Below are 13,491 nucleotides of genomic sequence, written 5' to 3' on the forward strand. Positions count from 1 at the left end.
ACAAAAGATTCGGTAGAGCTAAATTATATGAGATCCACCCAATGCTAAATACAGAGGCGTATAATAGATCAATATGAACATCATGAGCTATCCCGCAATAAAACCAGTTGTTGCTGATCTTTCTTCTCGGTTCCTTCTGTATATGATTCACAATATTAAATGTTATTGTTTTCTGCCTAAAACAGTTATATTTCGAGTTTAGACCGGTGATAAACTCGATTCATAAACAAAAATGAAACTGGAAAGGAAAAAAAAAACTATATTTCCCACCAGTGTTCAACAAAAAAAAAATGTCCAATAAATAAAATAAAATAAAGTAGAACTTTCACAATTCAAAAATGAGGTTTACGTACACAATGTAAAACTTGTGTACCAAAACCCTCTTTGTTTGTATACATCAAACCTTGTTCTTCTTTCTTTCTTTAGGTTTCCTTTGTGCCAATCAAAACTTCACGCAATAAACCAAAAACAACGATCAAATTCAAACGCGTTATGCATCTTTATTATTCTCACCATCAACTTCATCCTCATCTTTCTCTGCCTTCGTCAGCAATTCTTGGTCTTGGACAGTGGGACTGGACTCAGAAGCCCCATCAATGGACAAATTGGAGATTTCACCAGCAACAGAGTTTGCGTCGCCATCATCAGTGGCGTCTTCTGAGACAGTAGACTCTGTGTCTGATTGTTGTTGGAGGCTCCAGTACATGATGCTGGCTGCCAAAATAAGCATCATCTTCTGGTTCACCTGTTTTTACGCAAGTAGATTTGAGTCAGAGAAACCGGAAAAACAATCAAGCCTGTTTCAATAGGTGTATCTCTCTTACCTCTATGATATCCTCAGGCAACAAGAATATGGAGCATCCGAGCTTTCGTGCCACACTGATGATGTATGTGGCATTCAACTTCTTATCTTCCTCTGTTTAAATGCCAATTACAATCAGATAGAACTCACGCTTTAAAACAGTACTGACAATTAAAAAAAGACTTTACACCAAAGAATAAGAAGCACCCAATAAAAATAGGTAATGAAGTTAGAAATGTCATAATTTTACCTGTTTCTCCGTTGGTAACGAGGCTCCAGTTGACAACTCTTGGCTCTACCGCACTAAGAAGTTCCAGAAAGAACATTCCACTTGACAGATTCTTGTCCTAATATCAGAAAAAAGCAACCATTAAACTGTTAGGTTTCTGAAGATGGGTCTCCATGAATCACATCCGTACTTGGTTAACACTTACCCTGAAGCTATCAGCCTGACTAGTTCGGCCCCCTCTCTTCACTTTCCTATTCGCCCAGTTAAGAATATCTACATCTGTAATTTCTTTACCTTGCGAGTGAGATCTCAAGTTCCTCAGAAGTTGGAGCATTGTATATCTCATTAGTTGCCACAAAAAAGCTGCAGAACCAATGGTGGTACAAGTAATTACATACTACTACCAATCAAAATCAAACTATAGCAGATGCAACTTTCAAGAGAAGAAACGACAGAACAAAACAATACTAACAGTTATGAATGCGAGAGCAAAATCTTAAGCTGATGAGTCTGATATATGAAAGTGCATGATCCATTAGTGTGCCTTTTAGGAGAACTCACCGAGAAGAAGTTTCTTATTTCCTTGCACAATGTCATTCCCAGCTACATTGACAAGGGAAAAGCGCAGATCCTTCCCAATCTTTATAACTTCATTGCAGTTCTCAACCTTTTTGAATGGCATTTTTATGGGAGGTTTATTTGCGTGTTTCCAGTTGACCGAGCCAGGTGAAACTTTGTCGAGAACTTCAAGAAGAACCCACCTGAAGAAGATGAGGTTTAGATAAAAGCAGATAAAAAAAATAAAATGTCATCAAACAAATCTCCATAGCTCACCCATTCCTAAGATCCTCAAAAACATTATTGACATAAGTGGCTGTGCCAAGACTGTTAATCCAGAGGCGGAAACATCTTTCTTCTCGTGAAGTTTCCACATCATCTGTCATCATCTCAGCAAATGAAGTCTTTGAATCGTCAACAGTCAATCCATTCCTGCAACAAACAAAGTAGCACTTATGTAGCAGAACAGAAATCATTATCAGCTTTTCTCTTACTCATTTGGAAACTCCGTAAAAACACTATCAGAGACATAATCAAATGCAAAGAATGCCACATTTTATCACGCACACCATTGGGATTTTGAGATAGCTAATAATCCAAAAACCACTGAGAAGATGGACTCAAATTGTTTAAAGCAGCCAGTGGCTACAGACCTGTGCTGAAATATTTGCGCCACAAATGCAAGGTTAAGATTTGCTGAGCCGTCCACTATGTCTTTAGGAGAAAGGTATCGTTTACAATCCAGCTTCTCAGCCTGCTCAAGAACCTTTTTCGCTCTTTCTGTGGGGTCTTTGGTCTCCAATGCCACATGTGTACTGTGTTCTGGAGCAAGGGCATTAAGCAGATATGCATATGCCTCACCGTCCTGAAAACAGAAAAATAAGCTGATGTTATGATCAACAAGAAATTGGACTCCATAAAATTTTTAGTTGCTAAACAAATCATGAACAGGTACCTAAAACAAGGAAAATGCATCACTGTCAAGACTGTTATAAAAGATATATGCTATTGAGGACAAAGAGAGCAAGGGCAAGTTACCTTCACATCAGAAGAAAAATTTGTAACCTGCTTTTCATAACCAGCTTTCTTTAGATGGAAATTCATCCATTTTAGCAAAACTTTTTCGGGAGCCAGTCCCATGAGCTCCTCCGCATCCTGCATCGTTATGAAGATTTTATGTTGTTTCAATATCATGAAAACAAATCTTCAAGGAAAGCGTTGAACACGTCAAATATATTTACCTGAGTGTCGTCAACCAATTGAAAAAGTGAAGGCGTTTTCTTAAAATTGAGATCAGCCAACATTTGGATCTGATATTTTGCACCAAGAACACCAAAAATGTCAGGAGTTAGTACGGTTTATAACAAGTCACTTAAACAAAATGTAGCCATCATATGAAACCTATAAATGGAAAAGCTTAAGGTGGGTACCTTTATAATCTGAGATATCAACCCAAGTACGAGATATGGCTGCAAGACAGAAAGAAGAAGGAAAGGACCAATTAAAATTGAAAGATCAAGCAAAGAGAGGAACAAAAGATATATGTATATCATGTAATTACTCACTCTTCCTTCAGCTATGTCCTGTGTTCCAATGTTGACCACTGTGCAGCCAATAGCTTTGGCAGAATTGAGACCTAAAGTAAGGTTCTCATTCCTCTCCCAAGGGTTAAGCGTTTTCTTTGTGTTGATAGCTCGTTCATCGATGGTCCCAGGAACAGCAACATTTATAAGCTTACTGCCAAAAAGTGACAAAGATGACTACTAACAAAATTTCACAACTAACAGTAAAAATCAAGGACCAAAGTAAAAACATACCACAAAAGAACACCATCTTTAACAAGATCAAAGAAAGCATTAGTTGCGGGATCGATAGGAAGATAGCTCTTCAAGAAAGGATCATCTCTCAAGTAATTATTGATATGGGAAACATAGGAAGCCTTCTCGGATTCATTGATGGCATGATGAACCGTTGTAGTACTGGTTTTGAGGAATGAAGAAGAACCTTTAGATCCTCCTGTTTTTTCAACTCCTCGGGCTTGCACATTTAAAAAGGCCTATCGAAATCATCGATACATGTCACATTAAAACAGGAAAAAATGACTTCCTAATCATCTAAAAATCTTCAGACTCATAAGTACAAAACTCACCCGGAGAAAGGTCTCAAAATCGACTTCTTCGTCAGCATTGGAATAAGACTTGTCCAATACAGATTTGATCTCATCCTCATCAATGGTACCGTTAAAAGCTTTCAACTTTGAGAACACAGGTGGTAAATCTCCGACAGTAAAACGCTCTAATTGAGTTTTGTTCGAAACAAACTAACAATGCACAAAAAAATAAATCTTTCAACACACAAGGTAATGTAATGATACTCCTGAATCAAAAGAAAAGATGCGATCTTAGATATATATATATACCTTAGATTTAAGGGTACGCAATTCCACTTGTGTAAATTGGCTCTGTAACCATGGATCAGAGACAAGAACACCAACGTAACTAGACATTTTCTATCGATTTCTCTCCGCAGAATCAAGACCAGATAGAGAGACAAAACAAATCCCTGCAACATAAAATGTCTTTAATCAAACAGGAACCAGAAAATTTGTACAGAAAAAAGACCAAACTTTTGACCCAGAAGATCAAAATGGCAATTCGATAAACAAACACGCAAAGCAACGATTTTGAGATAATTATGGCGTTGATAAATCGATCCGATGTAATGGGAAGAAAAGACGATGATCAAAATCAAACTTTAAAAGAGAGGAGACGATGGATAATAGACCTTAGAGAAGATTCAGAGATTGAATGTGATTGGTGTTCATATTATTTCTGCGGATAAAGTTTTGATCTTTGAAGCTCAAAGAGATCTATTTGGAAATAATGAATTTGTGTTGAGTTTTTCGAGCGCACGACCTGCGACGAAATGGAATGATATGACAACGAGACAGAGAGAGAGAGAGAAAGAAGAAGGTGAGGGTTTCTATTTCGCATTTATTTTTGTTATTTAATTTTAATCATTATTAAAAAAAAAACAAAATTGTTGACAAAAAAAAAAAAGAAAAAAAAAAAAGGGAAAATTAGCTCCAATACCACTTTTTTCAAAAAGTTTAGGCCCAATACCACTTTCTGAGTTCACTTAGAATCCATACCACATTCATCATGTGAAAAGACGATTCTACCCTCCAACTTACTGAGACAAGACCCTACGGTTGATGGGACTCTCCGAATTTTCGGCCGTCCACAGTCTCTCTCCTAACGCATTGGTAACCGTTTTCGTCCCTCTGGTAAAACAAAGTTGTCCCCGAGTAAATCCAGACCTTCGTCTTCGGCTCTTTGGCGGAATAAAATAAAGATCAAGTTGTCTCCAAGTAAATTCAGATCTCTGGCTTGTAAAACCACATCATCTGGCGATGGACAATCAAGAGAAGTTGTCCCCGAGTAAATCCAGATCTCTGGCTGGTAAAACCACATCATCTGGCGATGGACAATCAAGAGATCTGGACTTATTATTGGGGGACATCATTCACTCTATTTCATAATTATTGTCCATGGTAAATGTAAACTACATTTAATGCAATGTTTTGTCCTTCTTCTCTGACACAAAGTTGTCTTTCAGAAAAAGTTGTCTTTCTCTGACACAAAGTTGTCCTTCTCTGACACAAAGTTGTCCCCGTTTCCTAACCGGCGTCTACTGTAGCTCTTTCCCCTGATACATACCTGACGCACAGAGAAGGGCAAAATCGTCCAAGAGTTGCCACACAAACACCAAATGTGGTATGGATGCTAAATCCATTTCAAATGTGATACATTTGCTAGGATTTTCCCAAAATGTGGCACATTTGGCAAAATTCCCAAAAAAAAGGTCTAAAATCCCCATTTGAGAATTTATGTTTCCCTTCTACAAAGTATTCAACCGTAAAAAAATTCTCGATGTTTTTCTGTTTTTTTTTCTCAAAATGTGATAAAACTTTATGGGAAGATGTATGTAGATAGACGTCAAATATTTTATGAATCTATCTTCGGTTGAATCGTTTTCATTTTAAAATGATTTAATCAAAGTTTTTATGTGATCTTATATGTGTTCATATAATCTCAAGAGAAGACATTGTTTGTTTTCTAGATATGGGCTGCAAATGGTTGACAAAAAATACCAAACTGAAAGAGTTGAATGAACATTCAACTAATTTTTCACCATTTGAAATGAAAGAGTTGAAAAAAAGATTCAACCCATTCAACTTAAAAACCTGAAAAATTGAACAAATTCTACAGCAAAAATGTTCAACTCATTCAACTACAATTTTGGAGATGAATGGATTGAATGATTTTCAACTTAATATTTTCCAACTTATTATATTCAATCCATTCAACTTAAAACAACCATTTGTAGCCCATGTATTTATCATGTGGCTGATTTTGTAGAGATAGTTTTGTGTGATAAACAAATTCCAGGTTTATTCCAGCCACGTTTATTCCAGGGAGATTCATCACAATGTACTTATAGCTCACGAGGTTCTTCACTCTCTAAAGGTTCGTAAACGCTGTGCCAGTTCATATATGTCGGTTAAGACCGATATAAGCAAAGCTTATGACCGAATCGAATGGGGTTTCTAGAGGAAGTTTTAAGGAAAAAGGGCTTCGCGAATCAATGGATAACATGGGTTATGGAGTGTCTTCGGTCAGTTTCTTTCTCTGTATTGATCAATTGGTAGTCCTTTTGGACACTTCAATGCAACCCGAGGATTACATCAAGGTGACCCGCTGTCACCGTCACTGTTTATACTATGCGCGGATGTGCTAAGCTCTCTTATGCTACAAGCGCATAAAGAAGGGAAAATCAATGGTATTCGGGTTAGCAACAGAGGCCCGGCGGTCTCACACCTTTTATTTGCTGATGACTCCTTATTCTTTGTGAAAGTAGACCACAAAAACAGTGAAAATCTCTCACGAATATTCAATGAATATGAAGAAGCCTCGGGACAAATGATCAACTTGGAAAAATCAGCAATACCTTTCGGCTCCAAAGTGTTCCAACATACAAGAGAAGGAATAATGCGGATTCTCCAAATCCCAAATATAGGAGGCGGAGGTAAATATTTGGGATTACCGGAGCAATTTGGAAGAAGGAAAAAGGACATGTTCCAATATATACAAGAACGGGTACAGAGAAAGCTAGAGGGATGGCAAATAAGGTTTCTATCGGATGCGGGAAAAGAAACACTTATTAAAGCTGTAGCATATGCATTGCCAGTTTATACTATGAATTGTTTTCAACTTCCCATGGAGCTATGTTCTGAAATCGATCGAATGATTGCAAGATTCTGGTGGGGTACAACAAGAGAGAAACGAAAACTCTCATGGGTAGCATGGCGTAAAATGATCACGCCAAAAAACACGGGAGGAATGGGTTTTCGCGATTTCCATGTTTTTAACAAAGCACTTCTTGCGAATCAGGCATGGAAAATAATCCAGCGACCACATTGCCTTCTGTTTCGCATCCTCAAAGGCCGTTACTTCCGCGATGCTTCTTTCTTTTCCGCAGGACGTGGGACACAACCATCTTATGGCTGGAATTCCCTCCGTTTTGGACGTGAACTGCTGCGACAAAAGATACAATTTAGTATCAGGGATGGTGAAACTATTAAGCTTGGCAGTGACCCATGGCTTCCAACGATGCCCCCAAGGACACCCAAGCTAAGAGACGGAGTAGCACCAGAATTGGCAGTCAAAAATCTCATTAACCCAAGGACACAACAATGGGATGAAGGTCAAATCCAGAGGCTAATCCAACCAGAAGATCACCATCTCATTCATAAAATCTATTTGCCTACATTGCCAACAAAGGATTATTACATTTGGATCCCAACAAAGGATGGGAATTACACAGTTAAATCTGGATATTGGACAGAGATAAGCATAGGAGTGACCGAAGAGGAGCCTAAACCTCCACTTGCAACGTCCCCAGACATTGCAACCAGTATCTGGAAGCTGAACATAACTCCTAAATTAAAACATTTCTTGTGGAGACTTGCATCCCGAGAAATTGGGACAGCGGAAAACTTGCGTCGCCGAAACATTAATATCAATCCATTTTGCGCCCATTGTTGCTCAAATTTGGAAACAAGCAATCACATGTTTTTCACATGCCCACAGGTCATTTTAGTGTGGAGAGCTGCAGGATTCCAAACGATGTGCATCGGTGACCTTGGAACACCTATTGAAGACAAGCTTCGATACTTATTCAAACTACATGAAGATCCACAAATCGAACCGTTAACACGGTTCTTACCTTGGTGGATAATGTGGCGGGTGTGGAAAAGCAGGAACGACTTAGTTTTTAACCAACGCCTAGTGGAACCAAACGATATCTTTAACCAGGCAAGTATAGATACGAAGGAATGGCTAGATAACACACACCATGATGATCCAAACTCAGTTAAGAGACATAGCACCATGAAGCGCAGTTACAAATAGAGAAAACCGAAAAGAGGATGGCTTAAATGTAATTATGATGTCTCACACCATGAAGGTAATCAAGTCTCCGGTCTCGGATGGATTATACGCAATTCTCATGGAGTTTTTCAGGATTGTGGGATGGGTCAATTTCAAGGGAGGATGACAACAGAAGAAGCAGAGTGCACGTCTTTAATATGGGCAATGCAAGCAGCTTGGGCACTAGGATATTGAGCGGTCGAGTTCGAAGGAGATAATCAAAATGTAATCCGAATAATCAATGGCTCTGCTTTGAACCCACGGCTCAATCACTTCTTAAACACGATATGGGGATGGAGAGATAAGTTTCTGGATGCAAAGTTTCTATTCACGCATCGTCAACAAAATCAGTGTGCGGAATTACTAGCAAAGACCATTAGAACTTCTCCAAACCAATGGTGTATGTACCACTCATGTCCAATGTTTCTTAATACCGTTGTAAACAATGATCTTTGATAAGTTTTAATAAAAAGCCTTTAGAAGGAAAAAAAAAAAAAAAAAAAAAAAAAACAAATTTAGACTCTCATATTCCGGTTTTTGTCTCATGATTGATTGATTTTCTTACATAAAAATTTCTTCTTGATTATCCAATTAACATAAAGAGACTGTTTTCGAGCTTTCGTTTTTTTTCGTCTTGTCGATCAAATATAATCAGTCATCTATCGAATCATTCAGTCTAAAATTATCTGATCAAAGCTTTTACTTGATCCTGCATGTTCTCATCTTTTCAAGAAAATACATTGTTTGTTTTCTGGATATGGTACTTATGATGTGGGTGGTCTGTAGAGATATTCTTGTGTGATAAATAAAATTTAGACTCTCATTTTCTGTTTTTTTGTCTCATTATTGATTGATTTTCCTACATAAAATTTTTTTATTGTACATAAAGAGGTTGTTTTAGAATATGCATTATATAGACTACTCTATTTGGAAACCAAAAGAAGGTCTTAAATTTCTTTCTCCTAGCTGTGATGGCGGATTCACACACTCAAGTATTTGTTTATTTAGTGAGAAGGATTATTCTTGAGGAAAAAAATTGATATTGAGAAGCTATGAATTGGTATGAAAAAGGCTATTTTATATTTGCTAGAAAGAAAATTGGGTCTCCCCTTACATGGCAATTAGCCCTCCTACTTATACTTGCAAAACATATTTAATTCCTAATTAAATACAATTATTTTATCTTAAATGTATCTGTTTTGGTCTTTGAATTTATTGCTTAAACGTTCAAATTTGAATTGACTCCGGTCTTCATGGGCTTCGCCCTTTAGCCCAAATAGTCCTGAACCGAACTATCCTTGATTTCGACTTCGTTCTCATCTCGAGGTGCAACCACTTCGATCTCTCTTCGCGGTGTAACCACCTCGCCCATGCCCTTAGCTTGTGGATCTAGTGGGCCTTATCCCTTGTGGGCTTCACTTCTGCTTATGTGGCAATCTTTGGTTGGTCCCGAACCATCAGTGCGGGATCCGACACCAACAATTAGCCCCCCAAGTCTTCCGAAGTGTTACTCTAGTTCGGAAGATTTTAATACTTTAATGACCAAAGATTGCGCTTAAGAATCTTCTGATTTCCGGCCGAAAATCCCATCACTTCTTTAATTTCGGCACTATCCATTTTTGCCCGATTGACAACTGTCACCATTATGACTGCATATTAATTAATTACTATTAAAGCGGGAAACCCTTCCCACTTCCCCCACGACTCTTAAGGCGGTTCCATCATCACTACTCAGCTTGCGTGAGGTAAACTTTTTATTCTTTACTTTTACTCTTCTCTCTCTTTTTTTTTAGATTAAAATTCTCCCTGCTTTCTTTGCCAAATTTCTCCTTCTCGACCCAAATTTTTCTTCTTCTCGATGACTTCCGAATTCAACAGACCTGAGTCTCCGACTTACGATGAGAGACGTTCTAGCAACGACGAATGCACTCGTCCTAATGACATCGCTGGTCCTCACTTCAGATCCACCTGTACTCTTCAATCTCTCGAACGACTGAAAGAGCTTTGCCAGATTTCGCCTGGAATCATGGCGGAATCACAGGTGGCCGATCCTACGGAATCCCCGGAGAACCACCGTGATGGCTACTTTTGCGTATACGAGATCTATTTCAAGGGCTGCGGATTAACCTTTCCCCTTCCTGAAGCCCTAGTCCGATACTTAGCAGCTCTTGAGATTGCTTTACCCCAATTAACCCCAACCTCCTCCAAACCATCCTAGGGATTATAACCGTGGCAGCGGAGGCCGGATATATTATCGGGGTCCTCGAATTGAACGAGCTTCTTAGCGTGAGGAGTTCGTCAAAGAAAATAGAGTACTTCTCGGTGTACCCGAACGCCAACAGGAACCTCATCTCGCACCTACCGAACAAGGATGAGAATTGGCATTATCCTTGGTTTCTGATTAAGAAAACTCCTGCTTCGATTGGAAATCTTTCTGAAGTGCTCCCATCGAAGTTGTCTGCGAAGCCTGGTAGAAATTAGGTCACAAATACTTTTTTCGATCATCTTAGTATTTTTTACTGACTAAACTTTTTGTTTCACTTCGCAGCTTTCATTGCTCCGACCCTCCCGTCTGAAAAATTCATCGGGTTCTTCAAAATAGTCCTCGAAGGAGAAACCCTTTGGAATTCCTTCACTCTTGAGCGATTTATAGAAGCCAACCACATACTCAGGATGAGTCCCCCAGGTAAACTTCATCGTCTGCCACCTCCTCCCTCAACTCAGGGACTGTCAGCTCAGGCCCTCGCGGCTAGGCGTAATGTTCTCTCCAAGCCGATAACTGAGGCTTGTGAGGAGAACAAGGAGTTTCTTGCGACTACTATCGACAAGAAGGACTATAGTAGGACCTTACTGGTTGATGATGGTAGCGGCGAAGGGGCCAGATCTGCCGGTGCTTTCAGGTTGACTCCTCGTCGTGAATGCCTCGGTGACCGTTCTCCTCGGAGAACTCGATCTCCTCGTCCTTCTTCACGAGATGATTTTAGCAACGAACCTCTTAAGAATCTGATTCGCCAAAAGAGAGAAAGGTCATCTCGCAGTGACTCTTCTCCTCGGAGGGAGAAGTCTAGGGCCCGGACTGGCAGTTCCCCTCAATCGTCTTCTCCTTCCCAACCAATGGCTCCCCCTCCTCCTGTTGACATGTCTTCCTCTTCCCAACATAGTGGCGAGAAGACTGTCCGGAGCGCGTCTCCTAAAAAGGGGGGTACTGAGTCTCGAGATACTCTCCCGAAGTCGAAGGTTGTACTCGTCCCTCAGAGCAAATCGCTTTCAGGTCTGACGGCTATTCATACATACTTTTAAATTTTCATCTTGCTCACATTCCAAATTCTACAACTCTTCTCCTTCTGTCTTCACAGCCATGGAGAAAGAGGGTAGCGTCTTTCGATGCTTCAAAACCCGATCGGGTGCGATCCTGCTAGATTTCGACAAGTGGCGCCCTGCAATTCGCGAACGCTTCTTACTACATGCGTATCATTCATCCCGGGTTGGTGCCATTTTATTTTTCTGGTTTCTGGTTTCGTTATCATTCTTTGTACTGACTCACCATCCTGAGTTTATGTAAAATGTTAGGCAAACAGCAAAATCAACGACATGGTTGAACACTACGAGGGACTGTTTCTCAGTCGGCAACAGGAGATTGACACGTGGAAGGGCAAGTTTTCTGCTCTCGAGGATGACCTCCGCTCTTCTTCCGGCTCTAAGCATGAATTGGAAGACCGAGTCGACAATCTCACATCCGAACTCGCAAAAGTGAAAAGTGAGCTACAAGACCAGTACGAACGGAATTGCCAACTTCAGGATGAGTTTTCCGGCGTTGAAGGTAGACTCTCCGAATCCGAATCAACCGCCTATTCCTTGAATAACCAACTCGTCGAACTTAACGCGAAGTACAAGGCGATCGTCAAGCTGCGGGACTCCGAGTTGGCAAGGTCGGCATCAAAGGCCAGGAAAGAGGTCAAGGGACACGGGATGGAGTTGATTCAAGGGGCCATCCGTTTCATGCAAACCGAGAAGGCACGATCGGTGCTTGAATCGGATATCAAGGAGAACGAGAGCAATTTACTCTTGCTAGACCAAATTCATGAAGAGGGTTTCTCCGAAGAGCAAGAAAGGTCCGAGCTGACGGCTAGTTTAGCCGAAAAACGAAGTCGCTTCGCAGCCATTCCCGCTTCCTCTTTCAACCCTCAGCAGTTGAGGAGTTCTTCACCAAGTCACCTCCCTTGGGTGAATCGGGTTTAGACTGGGCTGGTAAGTTCATACTCCTTGACACTTGTCCTCTACTTTGCTTTTTATTTTTGACTAATAGGAACTGTTCTTCCTAGGTCCAAGTGAGACGGAAGGTGCTGCCCCATCTGAGGTTCCTGCCGTACAGGTGGTCATCCCGGACGATGATTGTGCTGTTGGAAGCGAGCAGGGAACATCCTCTGAACAAGTCCCGGCCAAGGAGCTGAATGAACCCTCGTCAACCGAAGTCGAGCCCGAGATGGATGATGACCCGTAGTGGTTGTGCCCACTATAAACTGGGGCTTGTCCCATCTATTTGAAGACTTAAATTTTAAATTTGGATATGTTTTTCGCCTGAGGAGGCTTTAATATTATTTTCTTTTGAACAAGATATTTGCCTGAGGATGCTTTTAAACCTTTTCAAGTTATAATCCCTAGAGGGTTTGGTTAAAACAATGTGCGGGTTTGCAAAGTCCGCTTTTAACACTTTTTGGCCTTGTGGTTATGTTTTCGAGATTTTTAGGCTGATCAGACCTTTCTCTTAGAATGCAAGAACTGAGCTCGGCTTAACGCGAGTTCCCCACTTCGGGTTTAGTCAACTCGGTACACTTACTGGGCTTGGGCCTTAACTTTTTTACTTTGCATTTAATGAACTTTGTCTTTAATGCGACTGTTGCTTTTCCCATTCCTTGAGAAACAGGAAAAACTACACGCCTTTAAGGCAATAATTACCTTTTCCCGATTTCCAAAAATGGTTTAAACCATTCGGTCACGCCACCATTATTGAATTTTTGTTTCCAAGACAAACCCTAATCCTATTATAAATAGGGGCTTATTTGCCCCTGTACTTTCTTCAAAGGACTTAAAGATTCACTCGATAAACATCACAAGGATGGAAAACAAAAACGTAACCCCGGTTGACCCTGGCAGCCCACTAATCCTGTCCGGCGATAGTTTCGAGCCGGCAGGTGTTCTTTTTCCTCACGTCGTGTTTCACTTTCCTTCGAAGGAAAATAAAGAGGCTTATGACTTCATGGACAAGGTTAGTATCCATCTTTCTTGATCAAACTCTTCTGTCCTTCTCCTTAATTTACTCGTTTCTATGACAGGTTGTCGACAAACATCGCCGTTTGTGCGATGAGAGGCAGCGGCTAGGTCTTAAAAGGCAAACACTCGAGGCCCGCATT

The 13,491-nt window shown here is 40.3% G+C and overlaps 3 protein-coding genes across 3 annotated transcripts; 2 read left to right on the top strand and 1 right to left on the bottom strand.

Annotated features, from left to right (window-relative positions):
- Window positions 1-275: 275 nt before the first annotated feature.
- On the bottom strand, window positions 276-4,549 carry LOC9304505 (fimbrin-5). Its single transcript, XM_021019063.1, has 15 exons — window positions 4,374-4,549; window positions 4,009-4,151; window positions 3,739-3,909; window positions 3,407-3,645; window positions 3,155-3,326; window positions 3,020-3,058; window positions 2,831-2,899; window positions 2,628-2,744; window positions 2,243-2,454; window positions 1,866-2,021; window positions 1,593-1,792; window positions 1,237-1,394; window positions 1,053-1,149; window positions 825-916; window positions 276-745 (listed from the first exon to the last, which is right to left on the bottom strand). The coding sequence occupies exons 2-15, from the start codon at window positions 4,093-4,095 to the stop codon at window positions 491-493; spliced, it is 2,064 nt and encodes a 687-aa protein (XP_020874722.1). The 5' UTR covers window positions 4,096-4,151; window positions 4,374-4,549; the 3' UTR covers window positions 276-490.
- Window positions 4,550-10,615: 6,066 nt separating this feature from the next.
- LOC110226526 lies at window positions 10,616-11,385 on the top strand (the record flags this gene model as incomplete). The annotated part of the gene is made up of 1 exon (XM_021018462.1): window positions 10,616-11,385. A coding segment is annotated over one exon (765 nt), but the record flags the coding sequence as incomplete, so codon positions are not given.
- A 53-nt stretch (window positions 11,386-11,438) lies between these two features.
- Window positions 11,439-12,581, top strand: LOC110226527. Its single transcript, XM_021018463.1, has 3 exons — window positions 11,439-11,564; window positions 11,651-12,304; window positions 12,387-12,581. The coding sequence occupies exons 1-3, from the start codon at window positions 11,439-11,441 to the stop codon at window positions 12,579-12,581; spliced, it is 975 nt and encodes a 324-aa protein (XP_020874122.1).
- The last annotated feature ends 910 nt before the right edge of the window (window positions 12,582-13,491 follow it).

Source organism: Arabidopsis lyrata, assembly GCF_000004255.2.
Source record: "Arabidopsis lyrata subsp. lyrata unplaced genomic scaffold ARALYscaffold_7, whole genome shotgun sequence".
NCBI lineage: Eukaryota > Viridiplantae > Streptophyta > Magnoliopsida > Brassicales > Brassicaceae > Arabidopsis > Arabidopsis lyrata.